This window comes from Populus euphratica, unplaced genomic scaffold (genome assembly GCF_000495115.2).
Source record: "Populus euphratica unplaced genomic scaffold, PopEup_1.0 scaffold1357.1, whole genome shotgun sequence".
Classification (NCBI taxonomy): Eukaryota; Viridiplantae; Streptophyta; class Magnoliopsida; order Malpighiales; family Salicaceae; genus Populus; species Populus euphratica.
The window spans coordinates 10,244-33,340 of NW_011501207.1; the positions used below are offsets into that span (position 1 = coordinate 10,244).

General features: G+C 37.1%; 1 protein-coding gene across 1 annotated transcript; it reads left to right on the forward strand.

The window, feature by feature from the left end:
* The first annotated feature begins 15,859 nt into the window (after positions 1–15,859).
* Positions 15,860–20,383, forward strand: LOC105117445 (protein SUPPRESSOR OF npr1-1, CONSTITUTIVE 1-like). The gene is made up of 5 exons (XM_011015106.1): positions 15,860–16,612; positions 16,992–18,078; positions 18,188–18,487; positions 18,585–19,853; positions 19,946–20,383. Exons 1-5 carry the CDS (start codon positions 16,134–16,136, stop codon positions 20,381–20,383), a joined length of 3,573 nt encoding a protein of 1,190 aa, XP_011013408.1. The 5' UTR covers positions 15,860–16,133.
* Positions 20,384–23,097: the final 2,714 nt, after the last annotated feature.

Genomic DNA, 23,097 nt, shown 5'->3' on the forward strand with positions numbered 1-23,097 from the left:
TTTGAAAGATCAGATTGTTGAGCCATTGAGATCATGCATGAGCTTTTTGGTGAGGTATATGCAAAGAGAATTTCCTGGCCAAAACTTCATTTCATTTGATTTTGATTGGATGAAATACATCACACATAATACTTTTTTACAGAATCAGAGTTCACGGGCCTAGGTAAATCATCTCCATCCATCCTAGTTAACAACATAGCCCCTTCGGAGAATGCTTTCTTCACTACATATGGGCCTTCATAGTTTGGTGCCCACTTGTTTCGGTCTTCATTTGGTAGTGGTAAGATTTTTTTGAGTACAAGATCCCCTTCTTTGAATTCTCTTGGTCGGACTTTCCGGTCATATGCTTTAGCCATCCTTCTTTGGTATAGCTGGTGATGACAAATTGCAGCCAACCTCTTCTCACTTATCATGTTTAGCTGCTCATATCTCACTTTAGCCCATTCAGCTTCTTCTAGTTCAGATTCTATTAGTACTCTCAAAGATGGAATTTCTACTTCCAAAGGCATCACCGCCTCCATCCCAAATACTAGTGAATAAGGTGTAGCTCCAGTAGACGTTCTTACTGCTGTGCGATATGCATGTAGAGCAAAGGGAAGCATCTCATGCCAATCCTTGTAATTAACTACCATCTTCTGGATAATCTTCTTGATATTCTTGTTTGCAGCTTCGACAGCACCATTCATCTTTGGTCTGTAGGGAGATGAGTTTGAATGTTTAATCTTCCACTTCACGCACAATTCTGTGATCATTTTTCCATTAAAATTCTGGGCATTGTCGGTCACTATCTTCTCAGGTGAACCATACCGACAGATCAAATTTTTCTCAATAAAACTCTTTACCACCTTTTGAGTTACATGGGCATAAGAGCTGGCCTCCACCCACTTTGTGAAGTAATCAATGGCTACTAAGATAAATTGATGCTTGTTGCTGGCTTTTGGGTTGATTGGCCCAATCACATCTATTCCCCACATTGCAAATGGCCATGGTGATGTCATATTAAATAGAGGAGCTGGAGGTGCATTTATCTTATCACTATACACTTGACATTTATGACATTTCCTGACATAATTGATGCAATCTTTCTCCATGGTCATCCAGAAATACCCAGATCGTTGTAATTGTCTAGCCATCATATGCCCACTTGCATGAGTTGCACAAATTCCTTCATGAATTTCTTGCAATGCTACCTTAGCTTCGATTTCATCTAGACATCTCAGTAAAGTCCCATTGAATGACCTTTTGTATAGAATTTCTCCATCCAGGTAAAATTCCAGAGCTAACCTTCTCAAGGTCTTCATATCTGCTTTGGATGCCCCCAAGGGATACTCTTGATATTGGATAAACTACTTGATGTCATAAAACCATGGGTTCCCATCTCAATGCAGATTGGTTGTACCCTTACTTCGTAATCAGTTTTGGCCATAGAAGCTAAGGTTGCCAAAGCGTCAGCAAACTGGTTTTTGTCTCTTCCCATGTGGGTAAAATCTATCTCATCAAAGCCCTCAGTCAGTTTCGAGAGATATTGTTGATATGGTATCAATTTTTCCTCCTTGGTCTGCCATTCGCCTTTCACTTGACAGATTATTAACATTGAATCCCCATAGACATCAAGCTTCTTTATTTTCATCTCCAAAGCAGCTTCTAATCCAAGGATACAAGCCTCATATTCAGCAGTATTGTTAGTGCATTCAAATTGTAGTTTGACTGAGACTGGATATTGCTTCTTGTTAGGTGAGATTATCACAGCGCCTGCTCCATTACCAGAAACATTCACTGCCCCATCAAAATACATGATCCACCAATCATTTTTTTCTTTGTCCTCTTCTACTATCAACACATCCTCATCCGGGAAGTCAAATTTCAAAGGCTCATAGTCATTGATAGCATTATCTGCTAGATGATCAGCAATTACACTTCCTTTTACAGATTTTCTTGTATTGTATACAATGTCATACTCAGCCAACATCACTTGCCATCTTGCTATTCGGCTTGACAAGTAGGGTTTCTCAAAGATGTATTTAAGAGGATCCATTTTTGAGATCAACCAGGTGGTATAATACAACATATATTGTCGAAGACGCTTCGTACTCCATACAAGAGCACAACATAGCTTCTCAGTCACAGTATATCTGGATTCACAATCTGTAAACTTCTTACTCAGATAATAGATAGCTTGCTCCTTTCTTCCAAACTCATCATGTTGTCCCAACACACAGCCCATTGCTACCTCAGTTACTGTCAAATACAAGATCAAAGGTCTTCCAGGCACAGGGGGCACGAGTAAAGGTGGATTCTGTAAGTATTGCTTTATTTTATCAAAAGCCTCTTGACAATCTTTGTCCCATATACCAGGGTTCTTTTTTCGAAGTAATCGAAAAATTGGCTCACATGTTGTTGTTAACTGAGATATGAATCGAGCAATGTAATTCAAACGTCCTAAGAAACCTCTTACTTCTTTCTCGGTCTTAGGAACCGTCATAACCTGAATTGCTTTCACTTTATCAGGATCGACCTCTATTCCTTTATTGCTTATCACAAATCCTAGCAACTTTCCAGACTTTACCCCAAACGAGCATTTTGAAGGATTCAGCTTCAACTGATACTTTCTTAGTCTTTCAAATAATTTTCTTAGAACCTGAACATGATCTTCTTCATTCTTAGACTTGGCAATCATATCATCCACATACACTTCAATCTCCTTATGCATCATATCATGGAAAAGTGTCACCATTGCCCTTTGATACGTGGCTCCAACATTCTTCAACCCGAATGGCATCACTTTGTAGCAGAATGTTCCCCATGGTGTGACAAAAGTGGTCTTCTCTTTATCTTCTTCAGCCATTTTAATCTGGTTATAACCGGAGAATCCATCCATGAAGGAGTAAGTTGAACTCCTAGCAGCATTGTCTACCAGGACATCTATGTGAGGCAAAGGAAAATCATCCTTCGGACTGGCTTTGTTTAGATCCCTGAAATCTACACATACTCTGATTTTATTATCCTTTTTTGGTACCACCACTATATTAGATACCCATTGAGGGTATTTAATAACTTCTAGAAAACCGGCATCCCACTGCTTCTCTATCTCTGCCTTGACCTTGAGCACAATATCTGGGCGAGTTCTTCTTAATTTCTGCTTAACAGGTTTACATCCTTCTATCAAAGGTAATCTGTGTACTACAATATCAATGTCTAAACCAGGCATATCTGTATAAGACCAAGCAAACACATCGATATACTCTTGTAGTAATGAGGTTAAACTGCATCTTTCTTCTGTAGTGATCAAAGTTCCAATCTTTAACTCTCTTTTATCTTGCTCAGTGCCTACATTTATCACCTCTAGTTCTTCCTTCGCAGGTTTCCAAGCATGCTCCGACTGTTCTACCCGTCTAGCAAACTCCTCATCCCATTCCTCTTCATCCATTGCAATCTCATCCTTATCAAGGTTTGGCCATTCATTTTCAATGCAATATGTTTGTGGATTTATGGAGGATTCACTTTCAGAATTCCTGAAAGCGGAAGGTGTTTTTTAGTGTGAATGCATATCTTGCAGCCGAACAAAATAAAAGGAATTCAACAAATACTGATGAAAATGCTTGATCTCAATATTATTTTAAAAGTTGGCTCAACAATTATGAAAAGACCTTATGTTGTCATCTTGAACCAAGATTTCCAACTAGGTATAAAAACCCAAAGCAAACTACAATGCAAATCACATAAAAGCAAATATAAGTAGACACCTAATCATTACTTCTTGAAAACAATTGGGGCTTCTTCAATCTCCCAATTCTGGAATACTTCTTCAACTGAAAGATTTCGCATAAAGGCGTTGGTTGGAGCTTCTTCTAGAGCATGGACAGTTAATTGTGGTAACAGTTCATCACAGTTCCAGCCTTTCTCTTCACCTTCCTCTACATTGTTGATATCCATGACAGCAGGTTTTTGTCCCGAGACTTCCATCATGTTCACCCCTCCACTACTTGTAGCATGATTGGGTAAAGGGTTGGAATTCACATTCGGTGCATCATCGAAAGTTATCCATCCAGCTTTTATCAATTGCAGAAGCTTGTTTTTGAATGCATTGCAGCTTTCAATGTTATGCCCAGCAATGCCAGCATGATACTCACATGTCATATCAGGCTTATACCAATTTGGGTATGGAGGTTGTAATGGGGTTAAGGGAACAAGGGCCACTTGCCCAATACTCAACAACTTCGAATACATTTCTCCCAAGGGAAGTGGTAATGGTGGCAACCGTTCTTGGGTTCTTTGAAAATTCCTTCTTGGAGGATTAACAATTTGGTTACTTTGTTGGTTATTTGGTTGACTTTGTTGGTTGGTAGGGAAAGGTTTAGTGAAGTTTACATTTGCAACTTGTTGGGTAGGTATTTGGAAGTTATAGTGATGGTAATTTTTCTTACCTTTGTACCCTCTTTCCACATTGTTTACCTCAGACTCCTTCTTTTTCCCGATAAAGCCTTTCTTCTCAGTAGGCTCTAACATTCTCCCCATTCTTATTGCTTGTTCTATCCTCTCAGCAATAGTTACAGCATCATAAAAATGCTGAGCTGAACTACCCACTAGGTGTTCAAAGTAGGGAGATTTAAAAGTGTTGGTGAACAGAGTGACCATTTCTTTTTCTAACAAAGAGGGTTGCACATGGGATGCTTTTTCACGCCATCTCAAAGCGTATTCTCTTACAGTCTCTTTGTTGCCCTTCTCCATGACTAATAAGCTTGACCTGTCCGGGGCTACCTCCATGTTGAATTTGTACTGCTCCACAAAAGCTTTGACCAAATCTTTCCACTTTCTGATCTTAGTATTATCTAGTCTTGTATACCAACTTAGTGCTGATCCAGAAAGACTGTCTTGAAAGAAATGGATGAGAAGTTTCTCATCATTCACCACTTCTGCCATCTTATTGCAATAAGATTTAAGATGAGTGAGTGGGCATTCAGTTCCCATATACTTGATAAATTCCGGTACCTTAAATTCTTTGGGTATAGCTACATTTGGGACTAAACACATCTCTGCAGCATGAACAGGATCATATAAGTCTGCCCCTTCGACTGCTCTCAATCTTTCTTCTAGAGCGGTCAATTTGTCATAATCAACAGGTTTAGAGTATCTCATCTTATGTGAGTCATCAGCTGTCAAGTTTATGATCGGCACTTGTGCTGGTGGAACATTGGTAGTGAACTGCTGTTCAGATGAAGAAGGATTTGCTCCTAGATTTTGAGAAGTGAATACGAAAGGAGCTACTGGCGTAGATGCAGATGGAGTTGCAACTGCTGGCTGAGTAGAGGTATCCTCTCCAGACTTGGATGTCAGGGCCTGCTCGAGTAGACTTGTAAGTCTTGCGATATCATTTTTCATGCTCTCCAACTCCCTTTGATAGTGAGCCTCTAGATGTGCTCTTTCTTCGTTTTCCATTATCTTTTTTCGTAGACGAGTGTAATGAATTTTATGGTTTTTTGGGGGACCTATATTTCAGCTTGAATGAATGCAATAAAAATGAATGAAATGCATAAATGGATGCAAAATGCTATATGAATAATGCATGCTTGTTATTTGTTTCAGGCTTTCCTTTAACTAATGATGAGGAATAGACCAGATCAGATTCTCTTAAGAAAGTTCTCACTGAGGACTCCAAACCTACAGGAACTTGAACTGATTGAAGGAAGAAATTTGTTGCCTTAATTTTGATCTGGTCAAAAATTCCTCAATAAATTTGGTTTTTTTTTTCATCTCACACTTCCTATAAGGATCGGTGGAGATATAATGAGAATATGGAATGCATATGAAAATGTATGTTAATGCATTGATATTTATTTGTGTCTTATATCCTACTTGATAGGATTTAACTCATAAGGTTTGGCTTAGTTTATTCTATCCTTAAAGAAATTATTTGGTTCTTAAATTGCCCGAATTACTTGTGAAGTAACCGGCCTCTTAACCTTATGCAACATGAGTATGGGAGAAAATTCCACAATACTCGTTGCATAGGGTGAGTTACAATCCAAGCGAAAGTCCAAATGAGCATCAGTGGACATAAGTCACACTTGCCACTTGAATCTTTCTTTTTCTAATCTTAAAAAGGACAGCTCGGGTCCAGAGCTTTTATGGGTTCATCGTGAAGTGTGTGAATACACAAATAAATATCATGCATGCATGTGGCAAATATGAAAAATTAAAAAGAATTACAGTAATAAATAATGTAAATAAAATAAATACCAAAAATAAATAGCATATAAGAAAAATCATATGAAAAGCAAACACAAGCAGTTGGTTTAACCCTAAGTCCCCAGTGGAGTCGCCATTCTGTCGCTACACGACGTCGGGCGACGGCTCCACTTCTTTTTTTGTTTGTTTTTTTTAAAACAAAAGGAATTTAGTTTTTATTTGATTGGGGAAAATAAAGATTTTATTGGAGTCGCCATCTAGTAATTTGAGGGAACTAGAAATCCAAAATTAGACACTGGTCCCAGAGATTCGGATACTGGGTTAGTTATGATTAAGGGAAGGTAGACACCACCCTTAAAACATCCTTTCAGAGAAAGGTTACCTTTACTTGTGTGTTTTTCTTATTTTGATTCAAATGCTATTATATTTTGAGCTTATTTGTAAATTTTTAACATATTTAACGTCGGTCCCTAAAAATAGGAGACGCGTTAAAAATGACATCAGTCCCTAAAATTAGGAGACTTTGTCTAAAATGTCGACGTTTATCCCTAAAAAGGAGAGTTACGTCTAATTTACCAAAATAAATAATAAATGGATATAATCCATATTTGGTATTTAATTTTTTTTTGACATCGGTCCTTTTCTGTAAATAAAAGAGACGTGTCGACAAAATTTATTTTATAAAATAAAAATTATTTTGATATCATTCACAAATAGATATATCAATTCTTGAAAATTGGGTTTTTGACCTATGAATAGTGATATGATAAAATGGGTGTTAAACCCGCGTCGTTATTTATTTTGGTTTTCTTTTGTTTTTTTTTTCATATGCAAAATTTTACAAGTATTTATATATAAAAATATCAAAAAATACCATAAAATATCATAAAAATTACCTGAGTACCCCTGTATAGGTAAAAGACTGAAATACCCTCGGATTTATCGAAAATTTACGAAAATGCCACTGGACCCGCGGTTACTGTTCACGCGCGGTTACTGTTCACGCGCGAAATTGTCCGGCGAGTTTCTGGCAAAAGATAGTCGATTCTGGTAGATCTGAGGACGAGGATTCTGATGGTGGTGGTCTCGTTGGCCGTTGATGGCTGAGGAGGGAGAATCGACGAATTGAATGTCGATTTGTTGATGTCGGTCGCGGCCTTTTTCCGGCCCAATTAGCAGGTAAAAAAGTGTGAAACGGACGGAGTTTTACTCAGGGGGAGGCGATACACAATTCTGTGGTGGTTTAACGGCTTGAGACGGCCGGAAATGGGAGATCGGCGGAGAGAGAGAGAATCGCCGGCGAGAGGAGAGAGAAGCTCTGGGTTTTGAGCTGGAGTGGACGCGTGTATGGTGCACTCGTGCGTCTGAAGGCTGTGAACCGCTGGATCTCGGATGAACAGATCGTGCGGCTGTGATGCGTTTGATCTTCAAGTTGATCTGACGGTCCGGATTGAATGGGCTACGATCTGGTGTCGCGCGGTGTACCGAGTTGTCGGTATACCGGATGACGTGGCGCAACCAGATCGAAGGGCAGATTATTGTAACGGCGGAGATTTAGTTGGGTTTTAATCTGGTGTGGTGAAGCCTACTGTATCCTAAGAAATCAAAGGCTCAGATCTAAATACTATTAGATCTAACGGTTGAGATATTTTTGGTATTTTTTAATTTATTAAAAAAATTTAATATCTTACCAGGTGCAGAAAAAGTATAAAAAAAATAAATAATACAGTAACCCACGTGAATTTGAGAATGAGAATTCAGAATGAATTTTTTAATCTTTTTTCTCTCCCTCTTTTATTCATCTTGAATTCATTGGCTATCTATAGCCAATGATTTCAAACAACAATTTACGGATGAATTGTTAGCAATTCACGGATTGTTAAAATTTTCAAACTTCCATCGATTACTATTTGTCTTATTATATATAATAATACTAAATAATAATAATAATATTTATTTATAGGGGTAAAAATTAAAAATTCAAATTAGTATTATAAAAAGTTTTTCATCTGCTAAAAATTAATTTTAAATTACAAAAAAAACTTTTTTATACGGGTATCAACTCGGTGGACCGGGTTTTTTGACCCAAAAATACCAGTTTTGACAAAAATAGTCCGAAACTCATTTTTTATCGCGGTCGGCATGGTGGGACCTGTATTAACCCGGTGGACTCGGTTTTGACCGAAAATGATAGTTTTGACCCGAAACAGCCCGAAACTCATTTTTCATCCCGGTCGACATGGTGGGACCCGTATTGACCTGGTGGACTCGGTTTTGACCGAAAATGACGGTTTTGACCCGAAACAGCTCGAAACTCATTTTTCATCCCGGTCAACATGGTGGGACCCGTATTGACCCGGTGGACTCGGTTTTGACCGAAAATGACAGTTTTGACCCGAAACAGCCCGAAACTCATTTTTCACCCCGGTCGACATGGTGGGACCCGTATTGACCCGATGGACTCGTTTTTGACAGAAAATGACGGTTGACTCGAGAAAATATATTTTAAACTCTTTTTTTTCTTTTTTTATTTATTATATTTTTTTTTGTCATGAATAATAAGATAAAATAACATTCCTAAAAAATTTAGTTAATCCAAAATTGGGTTACAACATCTACTACTTAAGAGATTGTTTGGTTACGTTGGTTACTTTTTATTTATTATATTTTTTTGTCATGAATAATAAGATAAAATAACATTCCTAAAAAAATTTAGTGAATCCAAAATTGGGTTACAACACGGTTTAAAGTGGTGTTTGATTTTTGCTAAAAAATAAAAGTCATCAAAATTGTGTTTTGACCACACCACTGTGAAGAGGAGGAAGAGACAATCACACTAGTGAAAACGACGTCAAAATTAAACATCGAACATGGTTGCACGCCTCCCCACACATCGACGAGGTGGCTGCCCACATGTATAGACGCACCTCACATGTGTTATAGATCTTTTTTGCCAAAATAGGCTAACCCTACCCGAATACTAGAAGACCCAACCCTTATAATTGACTTAGATAATGATGACGACATCATTACGTCAGCATGCACAGTTGGTATGCCATGTCAGTGCCTAGTTAGCTGACACGTCAGCATAATAATACCCACCTACACATCATCAGTCGTTAGCCGAGGTATATGATCCAGTGTAGTGTATCTTACGTGCAACTGGATCTGATATTGAATCTAAGTTGATGATGCTAAAATTGTTTTTATCAAATCTTAGCCATCTGAAATGCAATTTGGATGATTTCAGACTTGTTTCCAAATAATTTGATCTTTCTAGATGCAATAATGTTGTTCAATTATCGAGACTTAGATAAAAAATGGTGGTGGTGAATTATTGAGAGAGGATTGCCTGATCATGAGGCATCTAAAGGTTTTTATGGTGGTCGATAGAGATAAAGAAGAACAAATCGCATATGTTTACCTAATTACATGTGTTGCATTACTAAGTGGGGAAATTTTACTTGCTTTAAAGGAAGGCAAAATTAGGACACTCTAGACACCCGATCATATGGACAATTTGAGGTGGAGAGTGGAAATTAATGAATATTAATCTTGATGAATCTATGCACTAGTAGTCTCACCAGATATTGAGAAATCAGGTATGAAACCAAAATATTCCAAATCACTTGTAAAGGATAGCTACAACAAAACTAGTAAATGGTTGTTTATACGGAAAGACAATATGATGGATAGATATGGCTTAAGAAGTTATGGCTAGGAGATTGGGTTTTAAGAGGGACTAGTGAGACCCCTCTAATCTTTTATAAGAACTTACTTAGAAGAAGGATTATCCATATGGTATTATTTTCATATATGTAATAGTTTGTAATGAAACTATTGAAGACTAGTAGGATGACAACATAAAGGAACAATTAGGTTCTGTATGATCACGTATCTGATGGAGTGGTGATTTCTCTAAAGAAGTTAGATTTGGTGACTGTGATTTCTCGATAGGGGAATTGATAAAGACCCTAATAATAGGAGAGAAATATAGCAAGGGGATAAAGATGCTCTCAAAATGATAAGCTTGGAACAACTGTAGGATGCAAGCTTATGTTGAAGAAGCAAGATGACAATTACCCATATAAATATTAAAGGGGGTAATTATTGGGATGTTGTCATTTAATGGGCAACAACGTTTGCAGCCTACCCAACATCAGAACAAGCTTGTGGTTTAGCCTTCAATGGGCAACTATTAGAACATCACCGGTCCGAAATCCCCAACATGAGCTGGATCACCAAGTAGATGTGGTTTAACAGTTGATGCCTCATCATAATTTGAAATAAATTTTATTTTCTCCCCCATATTAAGCCCCATGTCATGAGTAGTTTCAACTGGAACATTTTTTATAGTTCCATTAGAACTAGATTAAGAGCCACATGTTGTGTACCTATCTTTCAAAACTAAGTGACTATGAAAGGTGTCCATGTAGTAGCAAATTGAGTCCTTCATGGAATAGTGAAGATTATCAATTTTATCAATAGAAATTGTATGATCTTCCCTATTAATGTGCAAGATAATTGTCTTCCTTATATCTTCATCACTTCTTGTACCAAGTAATAAGTGTAAAGATAGAAAAGGGCTTAACATCTAAGGCCTAAACAATCAAAGCCAATAATATCTCTTATAGATCTGAGAAGAGTTGCTAAACAGTTTCTTTTCCATCCAACAATTGGCAATCCTTATATAAAGATCCATGCTAACCTATCAATAGCATAATTCGTAGAAAGCCATGGCTTTATATCATCAAAACATTTGTCCTAATAAGGCAAGTCAGCCTTAAAAGTATGCATCATGAAGGGATGATCTTTAAATAGGATCAAAACCTGTGAAGCACCATGAAACCTCATTCTTATTGATTGAATATCATAACAAATAAGTTCATCTTGAATCTTTCCATGGTATACACCTGCAATATGGATGCAAGCAAATAATTATTCAACCATGATATGTTTTATGGTTTTGGATAGTAAATGATAGTTTCTTTTATTGAATCAAGTTAAAGTGGCTTTTGAGGAAGAAAAGTTCCTTACGGAGGCATTAGATGGTGCGGGGTATCCATAGTTTGCAGAACCGTAGTATAGGTTTGGTGGTCCTTTATCCAAAAAGATAGGCTTTTCAGTCTAATTACATGTTTAAAAGGATTTTACCTAGGGTATGTCTGTTAGGATTTGCCATTAATGGGCAATATATTATGCAACCTACCCTAGAAAGTAAGGTTACCATTGTCAAAAGGCTACAATGGTAGTTGCACCACCATTGACAAAAATAATGCAACCCATGTATTGCCACCATGAGTGCCACACATCATGCCATGATTTTTGGATCTTGTCTTACTATTAATGCCTATAAATAAAGGCATTGTTTGAGAGCGAAATAAGAGAGATAGTGTAGCCAAAGATGTGAGAAATATAGGAGAGAGTGGGCTGTCAAGGGTAGTCAGTAGTGGTTGCCATTATAGCATTGTGAAGAGAGAAATAGAGTGAGTTTGAGAGTTATTGAAGAGTGGATGTTTTCTCTTTCTTTATTGTTGTATATCTTGTACTCTTTCTATATAAGAAATGGCTTCTCCCATGGATTTAGGTAATTTGCCAAAACCACGTTAAATATTGTGTCAGTATGCTTGGCCTCTTATAAGCAAATATCAATGCATCATCAGTCGGATTCTCCAACAATTAGTATCAGAGCACTTGGTTTAAAGTGATGTTTGATTTTGCTAAAAAATAAAAATTATCAAAATTATGTTTTGACTATACCACTATGTAGAGAAGGAAGAGACGAAGCCATTATTGAAAACTGTATCAAAATCAAATGTCGTAATCGTGCTCACACACCGCCAACAGCTAGTGGGGTGGTTGGCAATGCGCGCAGACGCTCGCTACGTGTCACAAATATCTTCTTCTCCCGAATGTGTTAAACCAAGTTGAATACTAGACGACTCGACCCACGTGCCATATCTGGATGATGATGACATCATCATGCTGTCACAATTACATTAACATGCACAGGTGGCATGCCATGTCATCAACTAGTTAGCAACCGCATTAGTATTGTGGGACCCACCTACCACAGCATCAGCCGTGAGCCATAAGTGAGCCGAGTCGAGTCACGAACCAAAGGATAAGATTTTGTTTAGCGAAGTCTATGTGCAACCGGATCTGAGATTGAATCTGGACCGCTAATTAGGCTATAATTATTTTGATCAAATATTAGTTGTCTGAAGTGCAATTTGGATTATTTCAGACTTGTTTCCAGCTAATTTGATCATTACGGATGCAATGGTATGGTTCGATCATTGAGATTGAGAACAAAAATGGTGGTAGTGAATTATTAAAGAGAGATTGTCCAATTAGAAGGCATCTAATGATCATTATGGTGCTCGATGGAGATGAAGAAGAAGAAATTACACATGTTTGCCCAATTATATATGCTGAACTACTATATAGGGAAATTTTAATTGCCTTGAGGGAAGTCAAAATTGGGACATTCTAGACATTCGATCATGTGGAGAATTTGAGGTGGAGAGTAAAAATTAATAAAGACCAATCTTGACGAATCTAAGAATTGGTAGTCTCGCTAGATGTTGAGAAATCAAGTATGAAACCAAAATATTCTAGATCACTTGTAAAGGAAAGCCATAACAAAGCTAGAAAATAGTTGTATATATGGAAAGATAGTGCGATGGATAGATATGACCTAAGAAGTTCTAGCTAGAAGATTGAGTTTTCAGCGGGACCAATGTGACCCCTCCAATCTTTCCTAGGAACTTGCTTAGTGAAAGAATTATCCATATGGTATTATTTTTGTATATGTGACAGTTTGTTATTAAATTGTTGAAGACTAGCAAGATGACGACATAAAGGAACAATTGGATTCTGTATTATCAAGGATGTGATAGAGTGGTGATTTCTCTAAGGAAGTTAGATTCGGTGATTGTAATTTCTTGAGGGGAGAATTGATGAAGACCTTGATAATAAAAGAGAAATACAACAAGGGGAGAAAGATTGACACTCTATTTTAACTTGGATATATGTTGTGACAGAATAAGCTGCTGTCAAACATAAGGAACAAGGAGAAATCTAGAGGACAATAACTGTATGAGGGCACATGAAGATTATGCAAGAGTACCTGGAGGATCTAATAAGGTACTATAATGAGACAACAAGTGTAAGGAGAAGAAGAGTTCCCAGATGAAGCTTAGAGTAGAGACTGTGTGAAGGCTGTACAACAGGAAGTCTCTTGTGCTCTTGATGAAGGCAATAGACTAGGACTTTTCCAATGTATGCAAGGATGGAAAGATGGGTTGTTGTAGATGCCCCTAATTAAGGGGGTGCGACTGCCTAAGATAATAGGTGAAGACACTAAAAAAAAGTTGGTGTAGGTGGAGTTGTCAAGCAGAAAGGCGTAGAAGCTCCAAACATAGAAATCAAGATGGACAATTCCAAGGAGTGTACCGCAACTCTATCTTTCTATATGATCAGTGGTAGTGATCTCTTCCATAGTCCACATAGTGGTAGAGATTTTTTGGAGCCACTTTGAAGCATCCCAGCTGAAAGAGGATGAGACTGCCTATAAAAGGCGATGACACCTTAAAGAGGGTGTGAGGGTCGTGATAGGTGCCCCAAATCAGACCGTCGTATGATGACAAGCAGAGACACCTTAAAAGAAGGTATGAGGGTTGTGGAAGGAGCCTAGTTCAGAACACTATAGAGCCAATGTGATGGCTAGATATGAGTGGATATATGGGTAGCCAATGAAGTGGCTATAATGAGTATAGAGATAAATACCCCTATGGATATTGCCCCCATGCTAAAGATCAATGAGATAGAATACATTTGCCTTGGACAATAAGTGGATGACTTGTGGAGCATTAAGACGCGACTGCTAGGAATGAGTAGAGGGCATGCGCAGGTTCTTGGAACAAGTTAACTCTTGTCAAGGTGGTGAGCTCGATAATAGAATTGTAATACTTAGAGTATGAAGACAAATATAGATTAACCTTTAATGGGCTACCCGCATGGTTAATGGTGGAGAGCTACTTGGACTCTTGAGACTAATAGCGGAAGACTCATGGAGAAGTAAGGCATGGTTCCTAGGATAGAATAGAGGACATATGCAACTCCTAGATGAGTAGACTCTTGGAAGAATGGTGAGCTTGTGATCATATTGAGATACTCAGATAATGACTGTCGCACTTGGAAATAGAAATTTTTGTTTGAGGGGGTGTTGTAAGCCTTGGTATGAGGCTTGATAAATCATTCTAAACTAAACATGGTTGATACGCTCAAACGGGAATGTAGTGTCCCAGAGACAAGCGTTAACACTTTTCAAATGTGACGTAGGAGACCTTCTGGTTGTATTGATCCTTTTGTGTGAGAAAAAGGTGTGCTTTGGTGACTCTAGTGATTGAAATGTTTGGCAAGTACTTGTAAACTTGACCACATATGCTCTTGGAATAGTAAGCTTAAAAGAGCTGCAGGATGCAAGCTTATGCTGAAGAACTAAGAGGATAATTGCCCATATAAATGTCAAAAAAGGTGATTGTTAGGATTTGTCATTAATGGGCAATATATTGTGCAACCTATCCTAGGAAGTAAGGTTACCATTTTCAAAAGGGTACAATGGTAGTTGCACCACTATTAACAAAAATGGTGCAACCCATATGTTGCCACCATGAGTGCCATGATTTGTGGATCTTGTCTTACAATTGATGCCTATAAATGAAGGCATTGTTTGAGAGCAAAATGAGAGAGATCATATAGCCAAAGATGTGAGAAATATAGGAGAGAGTGGACTGCCAAGGACAACCAGTAGTGACTCTCATTATAGCATTGTGAAGAGAGAAATAGAGTAAGGTTAAAGTTGTTGAAGAGTGGATGATTCCTCCTCCTCTATTGTTATATATCTTGTACTCTTCTTGAATAAGAAATGGCTTCTCCCATGGATGATTCTTCCTCCTCTATTATTATATATCTTGTACTCTTTCTATATAAGAAATGGCTTCTTCTATGGATATAGGTGATTTGTCAAACCATGTTAAATATTGTGTCAGTGTACTTGACTTCTTATGAGCAAATATCAGTACATTATCGATCAGATTTTCCAATAGTGTGTTGTTTCAAATCTTGCTAAGTTAACCTGCAACCTGTAAGAGTCAAACCAAATATTCAGTTGAGCCTTTAAAGGAAAGGATACAAACCCCAAATCATCTTCCAGCTTTGTTTGGTTTTCTTACCATAAAAAAGCTTTGGACAAATCTAATTTAGAGAAGGCGAGCTTGAAGATCATGGTAGGAACGATAACTTAGATATCTCTCCAAGGAGAACTTATATGGTTAAAGGTGGTGTGGGTGGGACAGGAACGTGGAGGTGGAAGGATTTGGGTGTTTTGGTTGTGTGAGAGATATTCATGTTGATTTTGTTGACCATGGCTTTTTGGAGAGGTTTCTTTAGAGCATTCTTGGAGAGACGGTATTGGAAATATACAATATCATTTTAACAAACTAGTTTGTTAAAAAAAAAAATTTCATAAAGATTTCTAAATTAACTACAATTTTTTCTTTAACTAATATTAAAACTCTTATAAACTCTAAATCTTATTTATCTAAATCTTAGTTAATATTCAATTTCAACATATTAATTCTTCCATCTGTAATTGTTTTTGCTAGTGACTGTTCTTTTAATGAAAGTAATAGCAAGCTAGCAGTGGTTGCAAGTGACGAGTGATCAAATTAAGCTAGTATATATCCATCGTTAAGAGTTTGAGGAATTTTCTGATAAATATATGTAGTGTGGGTTCTTGTATTTTTGGACTTCAATTTCTCTTAACGAATGCTCAGCTGTTGAAGTGGGTGCTCTTTGTATGTCTTTAGGAGAAAAAAAAGAGCACTTATTGATTTCGATTCTTAGTGATTGAGGGAGACACGATCTTGCAACTGTCTGATATGGCATCTTCATCTGCTGTTGCTTATAAATGGAAGCATGATGTGTTCCTTAGTTTTAGAGGCAAGGATACGCGCAACAATTTTACCAGCCATCTCTATGATGCTTTGTGTCGTAAGAAAATCAAGACCTTCATCGATGATAGGCTTGAAAGAGGACAAGAAATTACCCCTGCCCTTCTGAAAACGATTGAAGAATCAAGAATTTCTGTAGTAATTTTCTCCAAGAACTATGCATCTTCTCTGTGGTGTGTGGATGAACTGGTGAAAATACTTGAATGCAAAGAGACTTATGGGCAGATTGTTTTACCGGTCTTCTATCATGTGGACCCATCTGATATTGATGAGCTGACTGGGAGTTTTGGAAATGCATTTGCGGAGCTTGAAAAACATTTTAAGGGGAAGATGGGAAGGGTGCCAAGGTGGAGGGCAGACTTGACATCCGCAGCCAGTATATCTGGATGGGATTCACAGGTTACTAGGTAACTATAGATTCCCATCTTCAACTTATTTTTTTCTGGAATTATAGCAATTAAAATTTCTTGTGCATATTATAGTTTTTTTTCTCTCCTGTAAATCATGTGTGCTTCTTAGTTCATAGTACCTGTTGCTTGAAAAGGCACAAGGCTCTTCTGTTTTTTAGTGGAAAACTAACTTCCATCAACAGCCAATGGACTTGCACCTTAATGGAAACCTCACCTTTGACAAAATTTTCTTACAATAATGAAAAACAATCACTCCCATACATTACTTGCATTCACCTGTTTCTTATAGATTTTTTATTTGATGTAAAGACACAATTTGAGTTAAAGATGCTGTGTAAGATACATTACTTACATTCAGCAATTTCATTTTCTGCAGTCCGGAGTCCAAACTAGTTACAGAAGTTGTGCAAACTATCTGGACAAGGTTAAATTATGCATCCCCAAGCAAATTAAGGGGTCTGGTTGGAGTAGATTCACGCATGGAGCAAATAAACAAATTACTATCTATTGTGCCATCAGATGTCCGCAAAATAGGAATTTGGGGCATGGGTGGTATAGGCAAGACAACTATCGCGGGAGCTTTCTACGATAGCTTCTCCAGTCAATATGAAGGCCACCACTTTCTTCCCAGCATAAGGCAGGAATCAGAAAAGGGTCGATTAAATGATCTACGAGATGAACTTCTTTCTAAACTACTGGAGGAAGAAAATCTCGGCGTTGGCACACCACATATACCAACTTTCATCAGGGATAAACTCTGCCAAAAGAAAGTTCTCCTCGTTTTGGATGATGTGAATGATGTACGACAATTCCAACACTTAATTGAAGTGCCTTTGATTGGTCCAGGAAGCGTTCTTGTTGTAACATCAAGAGACAGGCAAGTACTTAAGAATGTAGTTGATGAAATATACGAGGTTGAGGAATTAAACGCCCACGAAGCTCTTCAACTCTTTAGCTTGAATGCTTTTAGGGGAAACCACCCCCCAAAAGCTTATATGGAGTTGTCAATCAAGGCAATAAATTATGCCAAAGGGAACCCGTTAGCTCTTCAAGTTTTGGGTTCCTTCTTATTTGGCAGAGAAAGATATTTCTGGGAATCTCAATTAAATGAGATTGAAAGCTTTCCTGAGCTGAATATTTATGACTTGCTGAGAATAGGCTTTGATGCACTACGTGATCATAACACGAAGAGTATATTTCTCGACATTGCATGTTTCTTTAGAGGGCATCAAGTTGATTTTGTAAAGCGGATTTTAGATGGCTGCGGTTTCAAAACAGATATTGGATTTAGTGTTCTCATTGACAGGTGTCTCATTAAAATTTCAGATGACAAGGTTGAAATGCATGATCTTTTGCAAGAAATGGCCCATGAAGTTGTTCGAAAAGAATCTCTTGACGAGCTAGGAAGACAAAGCAGATTGTGGGGTCCTAAAGATGCATATCAAGTGTTGACCAATAATCTGGTGAGATTCATATACTCGAAAGTTTTCCTTTTCTTATGCAATGCAATATGGATGTACTAGTAAGTTTAAAATCTTACTCAAACTTTGTTTCTCCATCACTGGTTTTCAGGGAACTGGAAAAGTAGAAGGGATATTCTTGGATGTTTCAAAAATAAGAGAAATCGAGTTGAGTTCTACAGCCTTGAAAAGGATGTATAAACTTAGACTGCTAAAAATTTATAATTCTGAAGCTGGAGTTAAATGCAGAGTGCACCTTCCTCATGGCCTCGAGTATCTTTCTGAAGAGTTGAGGTATCTCCATTGGGATGGATACCCTTTGACATCTTTGCCTTGCAATTTTCGTCCACAGAACCTTGTAAACCTTAACCTATCATCTAGCAAGGTTAAGCAACTGTGGAGAGGAGACCAGGTATTCTAAAATAACTCTATGCATGCATAGTTCCTTCTTTGATATTAAGTGTGGTATGCACGCGTAATTTCTTTTCGTTGATTTCATTTTGCTTCAGAATCTCGGCAATTTAAAAGATGTCAACCTCAGCAATTGTGAGCACATAACTCTCCTGCCAGGCCTTTCAAAGGCTAGAAACCTTGAGAGATTGAATCTTCAATTCTGTAAAAGTTTGGTTGAGTTTCCTTCATCTGTTCAGCATCTGGACAAGCTTGTTGATTTAGATTTGAGAGGCTGCAAAAGACTAATCAATCTTCCCAGTAGAATTAATTCAAGTTGTCTGGAGACTCTGAACCTTTCTGGTTGTGCAAATCTCAAGAAGTGCCCAGAGACTGCGAGGAAACTGACATATTTAAATTTAAATGAGACTGCTGTTGAGGAGCTTCCCCAATCAATTGGGGAACTCAGTGGACTTGTTGCTTTGAATTTGAAGAACTGCAAACTCCTGGTGAATCTTCCAGAAAACATATATTTGTTGACATCTCTTCAAATTGCTGACATCTCTGGCTGCTCATCTATCAGCAGGCTTCCTGATTTTTCGAGGAATGTAAGATACTTGTACTTGAATGGAATTGCAATAGAAGAGCTGCCATCTTCAATTGGTGATCTAAGGGAACTCATTTTTTTAGATCTAGTTGGCTGCAACAGGCTAAAGAATCTGCCGAGTGCGGTTTCTAAGCTGGTATGTCTTGAAAACCTTAATCTTTCCGGTTGCTCAAGTATCACGGAGTTTCCAAAGGTTTCCAATAATATAAAGGAGCTGTATTTAAATGAGACAGCAATACAAGAGATTCCCTCTTCAATAGAATGTTTGTTTGATCTTGCTGAATTGCACCTCAGAAACTGCAAACAATTTGAGATTCTTCCAAGCAGCATCTGCAAGTTGAGAAAACTGCAGAGGCTTAATCTCTCAGGTTGCCTCCAATTTAGGAATTTTCCAGAAGTTTTGGAGCCGATGGTATGTTTGAGATATCTCTATTTAGAACAAACAAGCATAACAGAGTTGCCTTCACCGATTGGAAATCTGATGGGACTTGCCTGCTTGGAAGTGGGAAACTGCAAATATCTACTGTTTGAGTTGCAATATCTAGGATTAAGGAATTGCAGGAGACTTGAATCATTACCGGAGCTTCCACCACGGCTATCAAAGTTAGATGCACATGAATGCCAGAGTTTGAGAACTGTAGCAAACTCATCAACTGGAGTTGAGGGGAACATTTTTGAATTCATTTTCACTCGTTGCTGTAGTTTGTTGCCTGAGACCAATAAAATCTTGGCGCATTCCTTATTGAAATTTCAACTTTATACCAAAAGGTTATACCATCAGGTCCGTTTCTCAAACCTCTGCGATACCTTTTTTTTTCCCCTTCTTTATTTGCCACCTTTCATTTTAAGATGTTATTTTAATTGTATTAACAGGTGCCCGATGTTCCAGAAGGGGCATGTAGTTTCTGCCTCCCTGGATACAAAACTCCGAAGTGGTTTAGCCATCGAAGTAGAGGCTCTACGGTAACATTCCAGCTATCGTCACATTTGGCTAAAAGCGAGTTCTTGGGTTTCTCTCTTTGCGCTGTCATTGCATGTCGTTCTCTCGGCCATGGTTTGCAAGTTAAATGCACGTATCGGTTCCGCAATAAACACGGTGATAGCCATGATCTCAGTTGCTATCTCCATGGCTGGTATGATGAGAAGAAGTGCATGGACTCGACACACATATTCGTGGGATTCGATCCCTGTCTGGTTGCGATAAAAGATGATATGTTTAGTAAATACAGTGAGGTTTCAGTTGAATTCCAACCGGAACCGATTGACGGCAATCACTTGACATCTTATCCTCGTCAAGTACGTGAGAGATGAGATACAACGCTTTGATTTGATCATGCCAAGCTCCTCTTGTTTTTATCCTCTCGATCGAAATGAATTGGAACCGAGGTTCCAAGCCAAGAGAGCAAGAAGATCTTAATGTAAGATTTTCATTTGTATTATAAGATATTCATTAGCAAGATTTGATAAAAAAAACTTTGATGGAATTGAGAAAGGTTAATTAAGTCATTTGCTAACGAAACATACCCGCTTTTCTTGTACCTTGTGCATCCTGTGCTTAAATTATTATTTTTTTATCTTCGAAAAAATAAAAACATGATAAATTAGAAAAAGATATGAAGTTGATTAAAAATATTGAGTAGATGACAGATTTAAAATTATAGATTAGAGAATTTTGCACCGTATTGTCAAAAAAATTAATTGTTTTAAAAATTATTTATTTTATATATTTTGAATTATTTTAATACACTAATTTTAAAAATAATTTTTTAAAAATTTAAAAAATATTATTTTAATATATTTCAATTCAAATTTTTTTTAAAAAAAAAAACAACACATTACACTCTCAAACAATCTTTAAATAATTATTCTTTCAGTTACGATAAGTAATTAAAAACTAAGTTATAATTCTCTCTCTTGTTATTTTTATTAGTAGAAGCTGCCAGCCTGCCACTATTACTGTACTGAGTTATAATAATTTTTAGAACTCTGTTTCGGCTTAAGATTTCGTAATGCCCAAAACAATCTGTCTGCATGGAGCCCGTCAATTTGATAAAAAAAAAATTAAAAAAAAGGTTTTTCCTCTTCCAAATTCAATTTCGGCCTGCGGAAATCAGGATTTCAGCTAAAAAATAATTCCTTTTTTTCCTATGAAAGCAAGAAACGGAAAGTGTTGTTTTGATGTTTCAAATTCAAATAAGAGACATTTACAGAGAATAGGATGTTTGGTATTGGGTTTTGAAGGAAGATTTTATAAAATTTAAAATTATTTTTTTATATTTTTAGTTTTTTTAGATTTGTTAATATTTAAAAATTAAATTATTTTGATGTATTTTTTATTAAAAATCATTTTAAAATACAACTCTCTTAAGAACCATTCAAATCTTGCATTATTTACCGGTGAGTGCTATTAATGGCCTGATCTTTCGATGAGAAATGTTCTTCATTTTCAGATAATGAAGGCAACCTTCATAGCATACCTATATTATACAGATTCAAAAGCAAAGAAAGAGAAATAGATGAAAAAAGAGAAGAAGGAATTCGAGTTCTGATTCTGGATTTTGCTGTTATAACAAGCAATAACTTTAATATTTTAATAATTTTTATTTATTTATTTTTGGTGCTAACACAGTCTTTAACTATCTTTTCTCATTGGGTCTCAGCAGCTACTATCTCTGGTGCCTAAACTAGGCTTTCGAAGTTTCAATGCCTCGTTGAGACAATCCCAAGATTGGTAAAGAGATTTTCTCCTTTTCTTTTAATTTTTTGAGTTTGAATCTTGAAGTTATGATCAACAAGATTTATTGTTTTAAATACACAGTATAAAGAGAATACATTTATTTTTAAGATGTAGTGAATAGTATGTTGTCTTCACGGACTCATAAACTATCTGGAATATCTTTGTTTTAAGGTTTGAGAATTGGGTCTGTTTTGTTTGATCCTTTATTTCAATTATCAACTCTCTCTGGGTTTCTTGATTGAGATTGCATGTTTATTTGATAAATGAAGCGTACTGTAAAACTCCAAGTCTTACGGTTTGCCTTTCAGTTTAGCTGAATGAAAGATTTATTTGCTAAGATTTAAGTAAAAAAGTTATTTTCTTATCAAATTATTGAGCGTAAGCCTACATTTGAGCTTGGTTTCTAACTTCCTAGTCCATCAACAACCTGCAAGTATTCCCATTTTGTCAGCATTTTGGCGTGGAAGGATCTAGTGGTTTTTTTGTGAAGAAATTTTTGAATCCTTGATGTTTGTAAGTTGGGTTTCAGCGTTTAATGAGTTTAGTGATTTGTCCTTCTCTTAAAATTCTCGATTGTTGTTTAGTTTGTTGTGGTAAACTTAATCAATCATCAACCATTACCTACAGTTATCTATTATCAATTATCATCACTAACTGTCATCTACTATTAACAACCACCACTTGCAGCTATCTATTGTCAACCACTATTACTTGCTGCCTCTCAATTTATGTATAAATAAACTGTTAAGTTTATATTATTATATGTGGGAAAGAGAAGAGAGAAACACAAGAGAGAAAAAGAGGATGTGTATTAAGAATGTGTGTTTGTATTTTGTAAGCTTTTGTTTTTATAATAAAACCATGTGTTTTATCCCCTCTGAGTGTTCCAAAGCCACCATTAGTGGTTTTTCCCACCAACAATTGCTATCAGAACCCCGTTCGTTAGAAAACATAGGTGTTCTTGGGATATATCTGATTTTTTAAAGTTGTCAAAAACCATTTTTTATCATTCCATTGTGTAGTATTCATCCATACAAACTCATTGGTGCAAAAATCAGCTTCATCGGAACCCACGCCCACACGCGCTGCCTGAAACTTCGATCATTATAGCCCACTCGCCCCGAAGAAGAAGACGACTGAGCCACACGCGCACCATATTTAAGCAGAGCCGAGTTGTATAAGCTACCTTCAAGTCGAGCTGTACAAGCCTCCAACTGAGCTGAAGAGCCAAGCTATACAAGTCGCCAAGCCGAGCCATATAGAATATTCCTAAGAATATTCTCGGTTC